General features: G+C 42.8%; 1 protein-coding gene across 1 annotated transcript in view; it reads left to right on the plus strand.

The window, feature by feature from the left end:
- MMS19 (MMS19 cytosolic iron-sulfur assembly component) overlaps positions 1–20,487 on the plus strand; it is a 466,622-nt gene that overhangs the window by 116,376 nt on the left and 329,759 nt on the right. The window contains exon 6 of the mRNA XM_078643578.1: positions 19,845–19,914. Coding sequence (XP_078499704.1) covers positions 19,845–19,914 — 70 coding nt within the window. The remainder of the gene's footprint in view (positions 1–19,844; positions 19,915–20,487) is intronic.

Genomic DNA, 20,487 nt, shown 5'->3' on the forward strand with positions numbered 1-20,487 from the left:
TGAAGTGAATTCAAAAATCAGAAGTCTGCCATCTTTGTGATGGCAAGCTTAGGAACACCGGGGCAGGGTTATGTGCTCTTTCCCATGGGAATAGGTCATATAGGAGCTGTAGTGAAGCCAGGGATAAGTTGCCCATTGGCTACTACTCTAGCCTCCTGAACACCTCTAAATCTAGTATTTTTATGGGGAGCCCCTTGCACCAGGAAATTGGATCCTGCTGACTTAAAAGAAGGACTGAAGAGCCGTGAAAAGCAAGAACTGTGGAAGAAGCGTTTCTGCTCCATAGAGGCGGTCACGTAAGCGAAACGGTAATACTGGGGGGGAGGTACCATAGAACCTGCATTATCCCAGAGCTGCTGATACATAGCACTATCAACAGCCACCATTAAAACGGTTTTGTGCCTCTACAGTGCGCTGAGGGCCAACCAACAGCTTCCCCTACATTCCCTGAGAACTAGATGGGGGAGACTTGGGTACCCCTATCGAGCCAAAAGAATGGGACCGGGAAATTGAGCAAGCACCTATGTTCTCTAGAAAAGCACGGTTTAAGCTGATCAATTATTATGTGCTACATAGATCATATTTGATTCTCGAACAGATAGGCCGTCATTTCTGGGCCCCGGATGCGGCCTGTCCCAGATGTGGAGTAGTAGGTGCTCGCATCCTCCACATGTTATGGGAATGCCCCACAATTCGTGCCTTCTGGGAGGAAGTCATAGAAACAACTGAGTAGTGCATTGGGAGGGAGGCTCTGCACACCCCTGGACACTGCCTCCTGGGCTGGTTTCCCCACACAGCCATGACTAAGATCACAAGCCGATTCCAGGACCTAGCGTACATCTTAGCCAACCGCGAGATGGCTCACAATTGGAAAGCAGCGGGAGACCACGACTGGGGGTGTGGAGAAGCGAACTGGTCAAGTGCGCAGTATGTTAAGGTAGAGGCGCAGTGGGGCCTAGGTAGAATAGAAGGCGTCTGAGCATGGGGGGCACTGGTGGACTGGCTGACCAATCTGGAGCCTGGGACGCTGATGGGATTTCCCGGGGGATCCCCCAGACGCCCTGAGCGGCCGGACCTGGGGCCTCACTCCGCCCCTGCTTCCTCACAATACTAGACCAGGACTGACCATGGGCACAGGGGATACCCTCCCTTTCTTGGTACACAAGACCCACAGATACAGTACACTTGGGATTAACATTGCTGATCTTACGTAGAAGGAGAGATGCACCGACTCACGGGGGAGGGGGCGGGGAGTTGAGCTGTTGTAATGGGATGTGTTCCCCTGTTTATTGGAGGTTCTTACAGTTATTGACATACAAGAGATGTATTTGTATACCTAGCTGATACCCGAAAAACTCACTAAAATCAGTTTACAAAAAAATAACCTGTGGAAGAAGAAACTGATTTAGGTCCAACCTTGCTGGCCTGTTCGCTGTTCCTGACAATTGCACCAAAGTCGACTCATCCTGTAAGCTGCTGTGCCTTCAAAAGCCTAGTAGAACTCCCAGGGCTTCCGCCAAGACTCCGGAACTCTCATGGAGCTGCGGAGCTGCTTCCCTGTACCCTCCAAACTGCAGGTACAAAAGAAAGAACTGTGAGGACTCCAGGACCGCATAAACCCGACACCCATCAACACCACTGCAATTTGCGCTCTAAGCCTGAACATGAAGTGGGCGAACAGTGCCAGCGTGGTCCCCCAGCCCTCGAGAGAAGAAACCCACCTTACGTTTGCCAGGAGGGGACTACACAATGCTGCCTGCAGCCTCTTTGTGCAGCTCCCCTGTCCGCGAGTGACACAGCTGTGAAAAACCCAATGCTTCAATATACCTCTTCACCTGTCGCCTCTGGTCTGAGTGGAAGTGATCCAAAGGTGTCCCACATCCCGAGCATCTTAAGACCGGAGCCCCCTGGTTGGTTCAGCCTGACTTACTTCCCAGTCCAAATTGGCAGCTTCTTTCCGACGGGACCATCCCCATTAACTTACATTGGGCACCGGATGCTGTAACACACCTCTTCACCTGTACACTCCTGAGCCTCCCGAGGTGACCTGTTGATGTGGCTTTAGACCTTGCCCCATACTCACCTTAAATCCAGGAGACTAGTCCTGTAAGTCACCATGAAGTGCCCGAATACAGTACATGTTTTTCTCCCGATAGGATAACATTGGGTACCCCACACTAAAAAGCTCCTCTGCACCCGGCCGCCCCCGTGCTGCCCGAGGTGACCTTCTGGTGCTGCCTTGGACCATGCCCCTTACTTACCTTAAGTCCAGTAGATTGGTCCCGCAAGTCGCTGTGAAGTACCTGTGTGCAGTGTAGGTCTTTCTTCGATAGGATAACATTACCACTTCAGAAACTGCAGTTTATTTTTAAAACTATGAAAATTCATTACTCAAAATGACACAACTGATTTTGTTGATCTTGGTGCCTCCAGTTATATAAAAAGATAAGTTATTTTTATAAATTGATGTAGATCTCCTTATTGAGATGTGTAGATAATTTATTGACTGCGTGTGTATTTCAGATGTCTAGCACTCCTCTCTGATAAGCCTAAGGCTGCTCGACCACACTACCCCCTAAGAGAGCACCTTGTGATTGCTGGAGCTAGCTTCTGTCCACAAGGAATACCTGGAGTCTTTGCACAGTATATCTCTTTTTAGTATACTATATAGAAAGCCAGCTTCCTACACTTAGGAAACGTGTTTTATCTGTTGTTAATTACTTTGGCACCATTTGCTGAATCTCCACAAAGCTGCTACGTTTCGTATAGTTTGTGCATGGAATGTTTCGGGATGTTCCGTCAAGCGGGAATTGAGAGAAAAGGGGGTGTCCCAAACGTAAAGTACCCATGCATTTTCCACAGACTTTTTTTAGACCAGTCTACAACAAAAACTGCTGAACTGAATTACACCAATTTAGGCAGGAAGCAGCGTCTTGGTGAACAGTTTGTGCTTTGGTGATTTGGTGTAAATCCGTTCAGCAGTTTTTTTTCCAGAAATCAAGGTTAATATATAATTGTACATATGGACAGTTGGGTCTGTGTGAGTCTCAAGAGACTCTTGCGGCAGCGCCAATTTAAAAATGGAGTGTTCTGATTGGCCCAGGGAGCTTTATTTTCCTTGGGCCTTCACGTCTCCATGGGAGTCAGACTATGATAGGCTTGCAGCAACATGAGTAAAATATTGCTGGCAGCCATTAATTAGAGGGTTCAAAGATTTAGTCCACTGTCAGGCAAAAAAGAAAATAATAATATAAGAGGGCAGGAATGGGATATCCTGACCTCCCTATGCCCCATGGGGGACCCAGAGACGACCCCCTGGGGCCAAAGAAAAAGAGTCCGCAAAAAATGCCTCGATCCTGCAGGACTCCCACAGCATTGGGAAAAATGCATCCCCCCTCCCTGACCCTCTAAAGGCTCCAGGGAACCCACCCCTGGGACCCAAATCACTGTAATATAGGTCCCCCCACCCCTTTTAACATATATGTACGGCCCTGGAGGATGGGCCTCCCAGAGCCGAAAGACACTCATGATGGGGCACCCTCATCCCTTTTAACTTATATGTTCGGCCCTGAGAGATTGGGTCCCCAGGGCCTAAAGGTGCTCGGGGAGGGCAGCCACGTGGCCCCCCTTCTTTTTAATGAAAAACAAAAAGGCCCTGGGGTCTCGAAGGCCTTAAGAGGTTCGGGAAGGAGGGTCTGCGCGGCCCCACCCCCTTTAATTAAAAAAAAAACAACGGTCCTGGGGATAGGGTCCCCAAGACCTTATAATGCTCGGGATCGGAGCCAGACGGCCCCCCTTCCCTTTAGTTTAAAAGTAAAACAAGGCTCTTGGGAATGGTGTCCCCAAGGCCTAAGAGTCCCAGGGTGAGGGAACCCCAACCCTTTTAACTTATATGTATGACCCTGGGGGCTTGTGTCTCCATGGCCTAAAGTGGCTTGGGGAGGAAGGCCGTGCAGCCTCCCTACCCCCTTTAATTAAAATAAGAAAAAAACCATGCAGGGGGGGTTCCCATGGCCTAAAGAGGCTTGAGAGGGGGACCGCGCGGCCCACCCCCCTTTAATAAATTCAGGCCCTGTGGCCATCTCCTCGCCATTGGCCGTGTGGGGCGGGGGTTGGATGTGCGTATGGTAATAAAATAGTACTTTATGTTAAAATTAAAATAAATTATATATATATATATATCAAAGCTCCAAGGTTCCCACCTGTTGGAGACGCACTCTGACATCCACTGCAGCAACCTTCATGAGGTATAAGCCGGATCGGCGAGCGGATCCAGTTTACAGCATGCCTGTCGATTCACGCCAGACGCGTTTCGTGCTACTTGCACTCTTCAGCAGCGCGACAGTCATTATGGCATAGAGGCCACACCTCCCACTTAAAAATATGAGCCCTCCAATGGGCGACTCAAATGAGTCTGCGCTGGTTTCTGGGTCTTGTAGTGTGTGCTTCAGTTATGTGCTGCTTGACGATTATAGTAATCACAGCATTGTGGGACTCGTAGTTCCATGGGAGTGTAATTAAGTTCCTTTAGTGGGCTCAATGTCAGTTCAAATTTGAAAGCATTTTTCAACCTTAGTAGGTAGGCAGGGTCAGTGCGAGCTTAAATCAGCAAAGGGCACCGTGCTTACAGAGAGGAAAGGTTCCCTCTCCACAGCCTTTCGCCTCGCAGGAAAGGGTGCTTCTTTCCGCGGCGGGCCGCCGTGTGAATTCATGTACAACAAAGATGCCCCAGCATTGAAAGAGCACTCAACGGCGTCCTTGTACCATCAGGTCAGTGTTAGCCTCGTTGCAGCTCGCTCATCAACTGCCTGTTACTTTCATCATGCCGCCGACGCGTTTTGAGGCTTGAACGCCTCTTCTTCATGGGCTCTGGAAAGAAACCGGCATTGAAAAGTCACTCCCAATTAAGCAGGTTTTAGTTTACAAACACGCCTCCAGTGGGCTGAGCTTGACGATTATAGTAATCACAGCATTGTGGGACTCGTAGTTCCATGGGATATATATACACATATTACCTACTGGTGGTCGCCAGTAGGTATATATAGTTAGGACCTAGTTTCCATAGGAAATCCACATCATTCTATTGGGAATAACTTTGGCGCCGGTTAATGAATGTACGCGATTTTCTCAAAGAAGATGGCCCGTTACACTCCGCTCCTTCCCTGAAAGTTTCGGGGGATTCGTCAAGCGGGGGCCGAGAAAAAGGGGGGTCCCAAAACGTGTTTTTGCCATGTTAATTTCCATAGGACATTTAGACACGGCTACAGTCCGAACCGCTGAACGGAATTACACCAAACTTGGCAAATTGGTAGGGACTGGTACGCAGTAGGGCCTTTTCCATATTTGGTGAAAAACGCTCCAGTGGTTTTTATGAAAATTAACTTTTAAAAAATGTATATATCTATATGCGCGCTTCGAGCGCTTTGGGTACGCGTACCGGTAAGCGCACCCGGCGCGCCACGGAAGTGCGCGAGCGGAAAGCTGATTGGCTCTCGGGTGTCTGTGAACATTTCAAACGGTCCGGAGTGTCCGCCATCTTGTGTCTCGGTAGAACCGAGACACAAGAGGTGAAAAACAAAAGGGGAAAACTTTAAAAGGGGGCAGGGTAGAGACCCCCTGACCCCCTAGGTTTTCTCAGGGGGGCCTAGAAGGACCCCGAAGGTCAAAAAAGCTATTTTTTTATTTTATTTCGCGGAGTACGCTCATGGCGCGTTTACATGTACGCTTACATGTACGTTTACCCATACGCGTACCCTGAGCGTACCACAGGGGAAAACAGTGAAAAAGGGGGTCCCAAAACGTGGTTTTCCCCATGCAATTTTCCATAGGACATCTAGCCATTCTCAGGGGGTCCCAGAAGAACCCCAAGGGACAGAAAAAAAAAAAGTTTCGAAAACGCATACCCCGCGTTTTCCACTCTTGTTTTGGGCTCTCTTGTGCCTCAGTTCTCCTGAGAAACAAGATGGTGGCCAACACTTCTTGGTTTGGACAGACGACTGCCAGCCAATCAGGAGTGTGCGCAGACCTTTCCGACCATGGGCTGCATTGATTGGCTGTGAACACTCCAAACCAGGAAGTTTGGGCAGCCATCTTGTGCTCGGTAGACCGAGGCACAAAAGAAGCAGAAAAACAAACGTGTGGAATGCAAAAAGGGGGCAGGGTAGAAACACCCTCACCCCCTAGGGCTGCTCAGGTGGTCCCACAAGGATATAAACATATTTAAACGTTATTCGCTAATAGAATTAGCATTTAGAAAACCTTTGAAATTTGTTGAAAAAAGCAATAGGTTTCCCGCCTGATATAGTTAGGAATTAGCATTTAAAAAACCTTGCAAATTCACTGAAAAAACCATAGGTTTCAGGCCTTATATAGTTAGGAATTAGCATATAAAAAACCTTTGAAATTCACTGAAAAAACCATAGGTTTCAGGCCTTATATAGTTAGGAATTAGCATTTTAAAAAAACATTGAAATTGCTCCTATATAGTTAGTTGTACTAACTATATTTCGCGCACCCGCAATCCACTGCAGATGATGTCACATATTACATCATTCAGTCCTGTCGGTTGTGTGGTTTTGAATTTCATGATTAGTTTTGACTCCAGTCTTCTTAATTGTAATTTCCTGTCTCCCCCACGTTCATTTATGGGTATTGCAGCCAAGCCTGAATATGTCATGTTTGTCCATGTGAATCCTGGATGGCTGGTCATATGTTTCGCCATTGCATAGGTAGGGTCATTTTTCTGTATCGCCCTTGTATGCTCAAGAATGCGTTTTTTGAGGGGACATGTGGTGCTCCCAATGTATCTTTTGCCGCATTGGCATTGAAGAAGATATACTACAAAGGAAGTTTCGCAGGTGATTTGTTGTTTAATTTCAAATTTTCTCCCTGATGGTTCTAGTATGTTTTTCAAATTTTTCCCAATTTTGCAGGCTTTGCATACTAGACATTTTGTGAATCCTGTTTGTTTGGGTTCTAGCCAATCTCTGTCTCTTCGTAAATCGAAGTGGCTTTGTACCAAATGATCTGATAGGTTGGTTGCTCTTTTGTATGTGATCATTGGTCTTGGTCCTATTTGATTCCCAATGTCTATGTCTTTTTCTAGTATGTGCCAGTACTTTGTCATTATTTTTCTTATTTTGAAGCTTTCCTTTGTGTATTTGATTATCATTCTTGGCTGTTCTTCTGTTGGTTCACTTGCATTTGTTGTTTTGTCATCACTCGGATTTTTCCTTTTACCAAGTGTAGTTTTTTTACATGAGGTTAACATTTCAAGTCTGTTTTTATGCCTGGCAGCCATTTCTCCTCTTTTGATGTCAATCCTTTTGTATCCTCTCTGTTGAAAGCGGACTTTAGTTTCTTCAAATTTACGCTCCATTTCGTTCTCTTCGGAGCAGTTTCTCTTCATCCTCAGTAATTCGCCATATGGAATGCTTTTCTTCAAACTCGTTGGGTGAAAACTCTGTCCATGTAAGAGACTATTTGTTGCTGTTTTTTTACGATGGACTGTGGTTTCCAGTTTATCGTTTTTCACATAGACTTTGGTGTCCAAGAACTCAATTTCTCTTGGGCTGATGTTGTAAGTAAATTTCAAGCCCACTTCATTGTTGTTTAGTTTTTCAAAAAAGTTCTTGAATTCTTGTTCAGTCCCTTTCCAAAGTAAGAAAAGGTCGTCTATGAATCGGAGCCAAATGGCTACATTGGCGATGTGTTGTTGATTGTCTTCTCCCCAAGCTACGCACTTCTCCCACCACCCCATCATGAGGTTAGCATAGCTTGGGGAAAAAGAAACTCCCATCGCTGTTCCGCAGCGCTGTGCATATAATTTCTTATTGAAGATGAAAATGTTGTTGTGCAAGCAAAGTGATATCATCTGTATGATCATCTTTGAATGTTCGTAGAGGTTCACTGGTCTCTGTTGTAAAAAGTACTGTATTGCCTTGAGACCTATTTCATGGTCTATGGAGGTGTATAGCGATACAACATCAATTGTAATTAGCAGATAATTGGGTTGCCATTCTATATCCACTAGGATTCGTAGGAAGTCCCCTGTATCCTTGATGAAGGATGTCAGGGTGGGTACTATGGGGGCAATGAAGCTGTCTACATATGCTGACACATTCTCATATAGACTTCCACAGCTGGAGATTATTGGCCTGCCTGGTGGTTTGTTGAGTGTCTTGTGTACTTTCGGAAGAAAGTATATGGTTGGCATGATCGGATTTTCTACCAACAGATATTTTCTTTCATGTTCGGTAATTAGTCCGGCCTTTTTCCAAGTTTCCAGTTTATTTCTTAGGTCGTAAATGAGTTCATTTGTTGGATTTCTGTCTAGCAAAGTATATTTAGATGTATCTCCTAATTGTCTCATTGCCTCATTGATATAGTCTCTCTTGGATGACAATGTTTCCCCCTTTGTCGGCGGGTTTGATTTCAATGCTATTATTTGATTTCAGTGATTGTATAGCCAAACGTTCCTTTTTGTTTAAATTTTCCATTCCTTTATGGCTTATGTTTGTCATTTTATCAATCTCACCTAGTACCAGATCGTAGTATGTGTCTATTTTGTTCCCTGGGTACAGTATTGGGCAGAATTTGGATGGCGGTTTGAAGGTTGTTCTTCCTGGTTTGTTTGTAGTTATTGACATTTCCTCCAGGATTTGGGTATTTCCAATTTGAGTGCTGGTGGTTTCATTTGCCAAATCATATGCAGTTCGAAGTTGTGAAATTTCCTGTATGCGAAAGGGTTCTTGACCATCTCCCTCTTTGTCGCCTTGTTGATTAGCTGGGGGTTTGGGATATTTTTTGAAGTGTTTCTTCAACTTTAGCTTCCTTATATATTTATACAGGTCAATTTTTGTGTCTATGATATCCTGATGTATTTCCGGGCAAAAGGTTAATCCCTTATTGAGTAGATCATTTTCACTCTTTGTGAGGGTGTGTCTTGAAAGATTTATTACCAGATTGGGCGGTTTCAGGTTCTTTCTTTTCATTTTTTCACTATTGTTCTGTTCCTTAGATTGTATCCGCCACTTTGGTTTGCGACCTCTCCTGGTTTTGCGCCTTGTTTTTTTGACGGAAAGTATCCTCTCCCTCTTCCTCGTGTCCGGTTGGATCTTCCTTTTTGCGAAGTTGCTTTTGGTGCTAATTGCTCCATATGGAGCATTTGAAGCTCGTCTAAAAAATTGAACCTGTGATCACTTTGTTGTCGCCGACGTTGATCTTCCTCGCTCCAGTCTGATTCCTCTTCAGTAGTGGAGTTGTTGTTTGTTCCTGTTGCTGTCGCTGATTGTTTCCACTGTTTTTTATACACATCATATTTATTGGCAAATGTGAAAATTGTCCCGAATTCATAATCGTCTTCGTCCCTTCTAAATTTGCGTTGTTTTCTCATCTGGACTTCTTCCTCATGTTTGTCCAAATTTTTCTCCATGTCTGCCCTCATCTTGCTGATGGTTTCTGGGTCTTCCTGTAAATCTGAAATCATTTTTTCAATGTCAGCAATGGCTATATGTAATTCGCTAACATCAATGCGAGCGTATTTTATTATGATGAATAACATGTTTTAGAGCAAGCCATGTTATTCTTGCCCCATTCTTCCAGCATCTCTGGCCGTGTGTCTGGGTGATTGGGTAACGTAAAGATCCTCAGTCCTCTTGGGACCATTTCACACTCGATATATTTTTCTAATGTGATGATCTCCCATGAGCGCGATATTTCTTTGCGCAGTAGTTTTTCTAATTTCGTAAATAGTTGTCTCGCATTTGTAGGTGTTGCTGTTGCAGCTTTAGTTGCAGTTTCCCCACGTTTTGTTCCAGGAGGGGCTTTTTTGAACATGCTTTCAGCTTTTGATGCCCTCTTAGCGTTTCTTTCCTCCATATTTGATGTTTGTGTCTTAAATTGGTTTGTGTTGGTTTTGTCTATTCTGGCATATTTCAACCGGCATCACGAGCAGCACAAATCTCGCTTCACGTATTGTTTTCAAGCAGTGAATAGGTCCGTTTGTTCAGAATTCAGAGGAACAGTTCGTTTTGTTTTAAGATCCTCATACATTCACAGCCATTGCATTTCTCCCTGAGTGAGGCGGGTTTACCCAGTACGTTTTGCTGGATTGCAGTATGTCCCGTCCAGGTTATCAGTAACCTTTTAACTTAGTTCCGCCTCGCTTCAACGCTTATTACAGAAAGAAGCATTCCCTTCCCCTCGGTTACGTCTTACCTGGGAGACTCCCGGCCGTGGCAGTGTCCTCCGACCCAGCACGTCGGCGCTCTACCAGTCGGGCGGAGGGATGTTTTGCTTCGTCCGTTTGTTTGCAGCCTTTGACTCTCAGCTATTCACCAGCTAGCGATGGATTTGCAGCCGCTTTTCCTTCGGTGTCACGTCGCTCGGCTCAGCTGATTCAGAAGGTCAGTTAGGGCGTTGGGCTCTCCCCTGTATATTTGATATACACTCGCAACTTGCCTCGTCGCAGGGGGAGCACTCTCAAGCTGGTGCCACCAACGGGACCAAGGCAGTGTCCCGTATATTATTCACACAAAGTTCAGATTGATGGCACTCCACTCAGGGATTACTTTCAGCAGTATTTATTTTAATGGCTGTAAAGACCTACGCGTTTCGAACATCTCGTTCTTGATCACGGTAGCATTCTAAACAGTGAGTCCTTTTTCACTTTTTCAATATATACACACATTTTTGAACAGTGCATTATGGGGCTTGTAGTTGAATTATCAACATTCAATTATATTTAAGTCACAGTCTTTGTATGTACATTGTTTAAACTGTCGACTAAACCATCACTGTTGGTCATTAGTAAATTTTGTTGTCATAATTTGAAGACTGAGTGTCTTAAGGTGACCCTTGCATGTCAAGCTGATGTTGTTGTATTGTGCGTGGTTGAGAAGCTGAGTTCCAGTGTTATGTGGCAAAGCGGTGGAACGTTTATCCTATATGTATGTTTATGTTTGCAGTGTTTTACTGTGAATGCCTTCACTATCAGTAATGTGACTACTGCAAATTTACAAATCGGATGACACGTTAGTGTTTCTAGGGCTGAGTGCCCTTGCCACCGCCTTAAGTTGCCATATATTTACTGGACATGTGTTTGCTCTATGAGGTTTCGTTATTAATACAGTGAGAGTAGCCATAATTCATTTAGCGACACATACATCAGTTATTACTTGTCAAGTTATTACATCAGATTGGATTATAAGTGTACATGAAGTTCCGCATCTGAGTTCAGTCCTGTCGGTTGTGTGGTTTTGAATTTCATGATTAGTTTTGACTCCAGTCTTCTTAATTGTAATTTCCTGTCTCCCCCACGTTCATTTATGGGTATTGCAGCCAAGCCTGAATATGTCATGTTTGTCCATGTGAATCCTGGATGACTGGTCATATGTTTCGCCATTGCATAGGTAGGGTCCTTTTTCTGTATCGCCCTTGTATGCTCAAGAATGCGTTTTTTGAGGGGACATGTGGTGCTCCCAATGTATCTTTTGCCGCATTGGCATTGAAGAAGATATACTACAAAGGAAGTTTCGCATTCGCAAGACTTTTCCCCTGAAGTCACGCACTTGGGATTTTATGTTTTGCACAAAAGACTTGTCAGCACCCTCGGAGGTAAAGGTGAAGGAACTACTGGGACCATAAGGCATTGCAGCACACGCCCACTGGGGCGGGTCCATCACAGTATTTATGGTGTTCCTTTCGGCTGCTGGGACTTTGTTTGCAGCCAGTGATCAAGGGCGGAACAGCCCGAAACCGGTATGGCATCAGTTTCACTGACGGAGAAAGCGCGACTTGTCTGCATCCCACATCAATAAAATGGTGAAGCTCTCTGACGTGTTGGCGTTTTTACATGGACAACCTTTTTTGATGAATACATACATATATATATATATATATATATCACACTGTATGGCTCGTTTTTTTCCCAGAACGGCGCTGCAAATTGTGGCCGCGGTATTCCTGCGGATGAGCCCGCCCGCTAAATTATTCAAAAACAAGGATTCCTCCGTCAGAGGATATCGTGGAGTCGCGGGAAAATCCAATTAGAATCCACAAGGTTTACTTCAAATTTGTTTTATTTGTGATCCATTTGGTGTCAAAAAACAAGGCAAAAACCAACGCGTTTCGACAGCCTCCGCTGTCTTGGTCACGGTTAGTTTGAAAATAAGCGTTGCCACAACTTATACACCTAGTTCAGTTTGGAAAGGAAACAAAGTCACTCCCCCTAGGGGTGTCGCCACCAAACACATGATCATTGTATCACAGTAAAGTTACTCTAGGGATTATGGGTGATGTAGTCCACCGTTAATTCATTACATTCAGTTATATTGCATTCATTTTCTAACCTTTTACACACTTTTGCACAGAGCAGCAATATATTAATTTTATAACATTGATTATGTCAGGACATTATGTGTCATGTCGCCCTCCAGTGGGCTTGTGGATAATTAATTGTGTTGTTGCCGCCCAAATGTGCATGGGAGATTGTATTATTCTTTTGGTGTGTAAGTTAGTTGCGGTGAACCCTTGGTGATCAGGAAGATGTTTTTGTTGTGTGAATTGCCGCCCTCCAGTGGGCCATGATGTGTGGTGAATGATCAATGTGTGTGCGCTTTTATTTTAATGTTGTATTTGTATGTTTGTGAATGTTGTCCGCCCTTCATTGGGTATTTTGAGGTCTATTGTGTGGCGATGATAGTGCTTTGCTTTAGTTTGGGGTTTGCTCCTTGTAGAACAGTGTGTGTGGCATTGCAAATAGTGATAGAAAATTATGAAAAGTTAAAATTAAAATTGAATTGCAAAACGTGATGCTACATGTTGAAACAGTTTTGGTCACAATCGCAGTCTAAGTTTGTATTCACAGATGTATGTATAGTTCTTCAGATTGATTGAGACCAAAAGGGGTCATTGTCCTAAAGTTCAAGATATGTCTTGATTCCTTTTGCCGTAAATGTTTTTCATTGTGTCCGCCTCTGTCAGACAGGGTCATTGTCTCTATGCCCCAGAAACGTAGAAGTTTCCAATCCCCGTTGTGGTGGGAGTCCATATGTTTTGCCACTGCGTTGCTTCTGTCTCTGTGTGTCTTAGCACGAGCGTGTTCCAAGATGCGTTTTTTGAGCTCGCAGATTGTGCTGCCTATGTATCTGAGTTTGCAGGGGCATTCAATCATGTAGATTGTGTATTGGCTGTTACATGTAATACATTCCCTGATCTCCCATGTCTTTTTGTTTGGCATCATTATTTCTGTTGTGGGTTTCGCAATTTCGCAAGCTTTGCAGTTGTAACATTTTACAAAGCCCTTAGTTTTTAGCCAAACTTATTTTTGGGATGGTTTTCTGTAATGACTGTGAATCAGTTGATCTTGTAAATTTCTTGCCCTCCTATAAGTGATGACTGGATGGGTACCCATTTTTTTGCCAATTACTGGATCTAGTTGTAGAATTTTCCAGTTCTTTTTCAAAATTTGATTTATTTTTTTTGATTCTTGGCTGTAGTTTAAGATCAATCTGATTGGTTCATCCTCTTGGTGTTTTTTGGACGTTTTTTGTAAACACTCCGTTCTTGACTTTTGGTTGGCTCTCTCCCAACATTTTTGGACCATTTTCTTGTTGTACTTTCTTTTTTCAAAGCGTTTTATGGTGTTCTTGCTTTGTTTATTCCATTCTTTTTCCTCGCTGCAAATTCTTCTCAACCGGAGAAATTCCCCGTATGGTATGCTTGTTATTAACGATTGCTGATGAAAGCTTGTTGCCTCCAGAGTTGCATTTGTGGCTGTTTTTTTCCGGTGAAGGGTTGTTTCAATGCAATTGTTTTTTATGTAGACTTCAGTGTCCAGAAAAGTAGCTTTTGATTTGTGTTTAGTGTATGTAAACTTCAGACATGATGTGTTTGTGTTCAATATTTCAAAGTATTTCAGAAACTTTGCCTCACTGTCATTCCACACTATGAATAAATCGTCGATGAATCTTTTCCATATGACGATATGTTGGGTGTATTCCTCATTTGCCTTGCTCCAAGCTTTTGTTTCCTCCCACCAGCCCATAGCTATGCAAGCATAGCTTGGGCTGAAGGAAAAACCCATCGCCGCTCCATTTTTTTGACGGTATATTGTTTCCCCGAAGAAAAAGATATTGTTTGTGAGTGCTAATAGGATCATATTCAAAAGCATGTTATTGTGGTCTCTGTAATGGATATTACGTTCCTGAAGATAGTATTTGCATGCGTTTACACCCAAATCATTATCAATGTTGGTGTATAATGCTGTTACATCCATGGTGATCATTAGGAAATTCGGTTGCCATATCAGTTCTTTTAAAGTGCACAAGAATTCGGTCGTGTCTTTTATGTACGATTTGAGTTGTTGTACATACGGATTCAGGTAATGGTCGATGTAATTGGCTAGAGGCTCAAGTAGGGACCCCTTGGCTGACACAATGGGTCTCCCTGGTGGTTTCGTGGGGTTTTTATGTATTTTGGGCAAAAAATAGATTGTTGCCATTTTCGGGAAGTCGACTGTTAGATATTTCTTTTCATCAAAGTCTAATAAACCGTCTGCTTCCCATTGGTTTAATTTGTGATCAAGTTCTCTTTTGATTTGATGAAGGGGGTTCACATTTAGTTTTTCATAGTATTCGCTGTCATTTAATTGTCCTGTGGCTTCCGCGGTATACAGATCCCTGTCCCATAGAACCACGTTTCCCCCTTTGTCTGCTGTTTTGATCTCAAAACTTTGATCCTTTTTTAGAGAGATTAAAGCGTCTCTTTCTTTAATCGTTAAGTTGTCACGGCAGTTGGTTTTTGTGATCTTATAAAGGTCATGAGTCACTGCTTCCTGGAACATATCGATTTTGTTGCCTGGAGTAAGCTGCGGATAGAATTTGGATTTGGCCTTCATTTGACTGGTTCCTGCTCCCAGTTGTTTTATTGCTTTATGTAAGGGGATCTCTTTACCTTCTTCCTCATTGATGTTAAGTAAGGCTAAATATGCATCCGCCTCCTTGACAAGGAGGGTTGAGGTTGGTTTAGGTTGGCTTTTTGTAAATGTTGGTTTGTCTCCTTTTTCCATAAAGAATTTGGCCAGTTTTATTTTTCTTATGTATAAATACATATCTATCCTTGTTTGTGCCATGTCCATTCGTTGGGTTGGACAATAATTAATTCCTTTTTTCAAAAGTGAGGTTTCTGCTGCTGTGATTTCTCTTTTTGAGAGATTGATTATTTGTAATTCCTCATTTATTTGCCCTTCTTTTGTTTCATTCCTCGTGTCTCTGTGCCTATTTTTGTGTTTGTGCCGGTTTCCCCTCCTGCTCCTCCTTGTTGGGTTTTTTGGGGTTTGGGTTGCCATGGTCTCCCCCTGCCTCTTCCTCTGCCTTGTGTGAATCTCTGCGCCCCCTGATGTTGTTCCCAATGGCGTTGAGTGAGAACGAGGCGCATATCCCCTAAAAAAGCCTTCTGTAATGGATCTAGTATGGTTTCGTCATCGCTCTGTTCCACTGATGCGAGGGATGATAGGCTCGAGGAGGAGATATTCGGATTTATTGGTTGTTGTTTGTACGAGTCATACTTGCGGGCAAACGTGAAGATCCGTCCTTGTTCATAATCCTCAGCGTCACGTATGAATTTAGTTTGTTTTCTTTGTCTCACTACTTCCTCATGTTTTTCTATTTGTTTGCTTAGGTCGTCCTTGAATTTTGTCATTTCTGGGTTTAATTTTAAACCATCTATTTCTTTTTCTAAACTACTAAGTTGGTCTCTTACTTTGTCCAGGGCAATCTCTATGTGCTTTACCAATATTTTGATCGATCCTAAAGATGAATTCAAGGAGTGTTCTCCCCACTCTTGTAAAAGGTCGTTTGTTATATCTTGTTGTGTAGGCATTAATAGATTGCGTAGTCCCTACTTTCTAATTGGATTTTCCCGCGACTCCACGATATCCTCTGACGGAGGAATCCTTGTTTTTGAATATGTATATATATATATATAATGCACTTCAGCACAATGCTACCAAACCCATGAGAATATTTTGGAAAATCTTGCTCCATCTGATGACCACTCTTTAGAGGAATAGCAACGTGGTCATCAGAAAGAACGCCCAACTATTTTTTTATCTTAATTTCTGAACGTAAAATTAAGGGATAGGTGACCACGTTATAATAATCCCGGTAGTCCGATGGTGTTTTCCGAAAGCGTCAGAAAGAGCCCTGTATTCATCATCTTCAGTGTGTGGCAGGGGTGGTTGTTGCAAATAACCTGTTATATACTTGTTTAATCTCACCCTGGTCGGTTAGTGCTATTCCAGGAAGACGTATTAGAGGGTGCTAATCTTGTCTGGCCCTCTGATGCGGTGCTCTTTGGCTGCCCTCCTTGTTACTTGGAACAAGCCGTGTAATCTGACTTTTCTCTTACATAAAGTTCGGGCATTTAATGCCGTGGTTGGCAGGTTATCGCGCTGTGGAGTCTCAGAACTCATGCAGACTCGCTTTCCTTTTCCCCTACTATTAGAAAATGTGTATGTCGATCAAACACAGCTCGGTTAATGGTCGAGCAGGCCAATAAACATGTTTGTGATGCCCAGAGAGCAGGTAGTTTTAAACAACTGAATGAGTTCACCGTCGCAGAAAGTAAAACATCAGCGTCAGGGTGCTTGAAGTTGGATTTATTGTTAAGGCTTTTAAGCGCTAGTTTAGGTCCCTGTGGTGCGAATATTCTTTCACTGCGGTCGAATGGAAGTGAATTATGGACTGATTTCAAAGCGGTGCTTGTAGTTTGCACCTCAGCAGTGTCAAAACAAGAAGCCTGCCCGAGTAACCAATCACAGATACTTGTGGTAGTGCTGCGTAGATCGCCCCCTCACACATCATTTCCCGCATTGATGAGATATGCCTTTCTACTCTTTTCTGTACTGTTTCCTGTAGGTCAAGTGGTTAGAAACATTTGCATATTCATAGCTTCCTAGCTTTTTGTAAAGCGCGATGCAGGAAGCACAGCGTTGAAATGATAATCCAAGTGCATTAGTGAGACAAAGTGCAAGGAAAATCGGTCGCACAGAGATAAAAACATCAATGAAAATAGAATGTGGTTAATAGCGAAATAGTGAAGTGTTGGTGATGTGATATTTAATGCCACGTGCAGCACATGGAGGAAGACACCTATGGGCGAATGCGTGCAGGTTCATAGCAAGAAGATTCTTTTTTTTTTTTTTTTATCTTTATTTAAATGTTTTCAAACTGAAGGAAAATGAATGCATGCTGTATAGACAGCATGACAGCATAACGGAAAGAGTAGGAAATAGAAATATCTCCTTCCCCACGCCATTACGAACTCAAGATTTCAATTCTCTTCATTGAACATATATTCTGTTAGTATAAACTCATTGAGGTTAGCAACATATCTGTGTATTGTCTATCAAACGTCCACCTTGGTACACTGGCTCATCTGACTGGACCGTCACTCATCTGATTAGGTATTCCCAATTTGTTCATATTCTCAAAAGAATCCCACATTTTCTAAACAGTCTTGATGCACATGGCCTCTCCCCTCCCGCCTTTTCATTAGCCCTGTTAGTTGATAGTTACTTTAGTAATTTGGTTTACTTACGATAATTTTTCTACATTGGCAGGCCACAGAGTCATAACGACCTCTCTGAATAGAAGGGTTGTTTCGCTCACCTCCTGGCCCACAGCTAAGCATTTCTTATGTGCACAGGTTCTGCTAGTAAGTTAAACTGTACCTTCTACATGTCCTTCATGCTCTCCATTTTGCTGCCTAGTTCACAGTTTGCCTCTACCCTCCAGACAACTCCAGGAGGGCCAATCTGCCCTACCTGCTAGATTGTAGCTGGAGCGTTGTATCTAGCCTAAGGAATATTTATGGCCAAAATATCTTCAATTTGGGGTAATACATTATCATGCAATTGTCCCGTTGTTCCCAGAGTTTCTCCAGCATTTTGAAGACTGCAAAACTATTACCCTATGGGTTTTGATAGGGTACCTATGTGTAAGATGCAAAATGTAATAGGAGATTAGCTTTTGTTTGCATCTCAGGCACTCTCACACCACAGGCAAGGACCTCGGCCCATTCTTCATATTAAAATGTAAGTTTTTAATCTTTTTATCCATTTGCTCTGAAGCATTGGTGATTTCTTCCCTCAGCTAGTAAAGATCAATAGGCCTAGGAAATTATACGTTTTAGCACCTTATCTCTTTATTAAATACAGATTTGAAGATGTTGGCAAACATTATAGGGGATATACAGCCTGATTCATCAATCTCCCGTTTTGCGAGCCCCTAATAGCAATTCATAAGGAATCGCTATTAAGGACTTGCAAAACGGGATTCATGTAGGAATAGCAAAAAATATTGCGATTCCTACATGTTCCTTATTTGCGATTAGCAAATTGCTAATCGCAAATAAGGAATAACTCCCCATTCATTCCTATGGGCCTGTAGGCCCATAGGAATGCATGGGGAGTTATTCCTTATTTGCGATTAGCAATTAGCTAATCGCAAATAAGGATGCGATTTCAAGGGTGCAGGGGTGTCCAAAGGACACCCTGTAGCACCCCTGAAATGTAATCTACATTGGTGTTGCGCACACACATGTCCAAAGGACATGTGTGTGTGTAACATGCAACTTAGAAAAATGCATTTAAATGCATTTTTCTAAGTTTTTGCTATTTACCACGAGGTCTGACCTCTCGGTAAATAGCGGCCCAAAATTGTAATTTCGCAATTTTAAAATGATTCATGAATTGCATTTAAGGAATCTCAAATAGAGATTCCTTAAATGCAAATCTTCGCAAATGTGCGAATTCTTTAATAGCGAATTTTGCATTTGGGATGATGAATCCCAAATGCAAAAATTGCACTCGCAAAAGGCAAGATTCTGAGAATCTTGCCCTTTGCGAGTGCAATTTAGCTTGATGAATCAGGCTGATAGTGCAGGGAGCAATTTCGGCAAACCATACATGCTAAACAGGTTGTATCTATTGTGAGTAGAAACTCCTCAAATCTCACACACGAAATTCTTTATATAATGCATAAGATTAAAAGATATGTGTGCACCCGTGTGCTGATCTCACGTGACATGGAAAAGGAATGTGATTGCTCGGAATAGCCGATCTTGATAGGAACCCTGAAAGAGTTCAGTTTGCTAGTACTTTCAATAGTTTACCCCAAAAACTGCATGCCCACCCGAGAAGAGCACAGGTCACTTCATGTTTGGTCAGATGAGAAGACGTAGGAACACTTGGCATGTTATTTTAGATATTCACTGAAAACAAATGAAATATCGTTGGACATGGAATACAATAAACTGTTAATATTTGCAAATTGATGAGGGTCGTTCTTGATGGAAAGGGGCTAGATTTTGGTTTATCCTTTACTAATACCGATGTTGATCGAGGCATGCTATATAAATCTTTAAGCTAATGAATAAACCTCTTTATTACACACAACACAATATTTGGCAAAATGTTTTACAGTGGAAAAAATGTTGAAGTAATACTGCAACATTTACTACATTTGTTTTCAGATATGATGGCAATTTTGTCTGTTACTCATTTCACTAACTGTGTGTCATAGATATTGAATGCTATACTTTGGCCAGGGCTACTTTCTGGTCTGACATCACATCACTGAACAAGGAGCAGAAAAACGTAACAATCATTAACACATGGTTATTTTTCAAAACTAATGTGTGTAGTTTGCGACATTCCTAGTACCCGGACAATTTTCATAAGTATGTTAATGTGTGGTAAATATTGTGTATGCCAATGAACCTTGCAAATGTTTGAGTTGTATAACAGCCTTCTAATAGAATCTTGTCCCGTTCTTTTCTAGTCGCTAATGCAGACAGACCGTCATACGGTGTACGTTATCATCACTAACTTCATGCAGGCCAGAGAAGAGGGTAAGAATTCTAGTCTATGAGCACTCACTGGGTAAGGTTCTCTACCACAGGCTGTATTGCCAGATCTTTGCCAAGATGCATCTTAAAAAACACAGCCAGTAACATAAAAACAATGCTTCCATTAACATACTTTGGCATCTAATACCAGTGTCTGAGATACTTGTGTGGCATAATGTGTGATTGTTCTGTGTTTACTACAGTTTCTCAGACCCTGGGTGCAAGGGACACAATTCTGCGTTTAACATTCTGTAGCTGAGACTCTGCCAAAATAGTTGCACAGTCATCAGAAAATAAAAAAAATCAAGTCCAGAATCTACATTCCATAAATAAGTCCATATTGTTGGAGATGTGCCGATGAGATGTGAGGAAGTATTGTAACACACATCAAAGGGGAGGAAGGTACAACTTCTTTTCTACCTCCCTACATATAATCATTTTTATCTACAAATAGAGGAAAAGAAGGATATGTGAATGTTCTGAAAGACCTGCAACAACATGTAGGAAAAATGCATTTTTTTTTAAATTATGCTCACCCACTAAAAGTGTCATCGGGCTGTAACAACATCCCTATGC

Source organism: Lissotriton helveticus, chromosome 5_1 (genome assembly GCF_964261635.1).
Source record: "Lissotriton helveticus chromosome 5_1, aLisHel1.1, whole genome shotgun sequence".
In the NCBI taxonomy this organism is placed as follows: domain Eukaryota; kingdom Metazoa; phylum Chordata; class Amphibia; order Caudata; family Salamandridae; genus Lissotriton; species Lissotriton helveticus.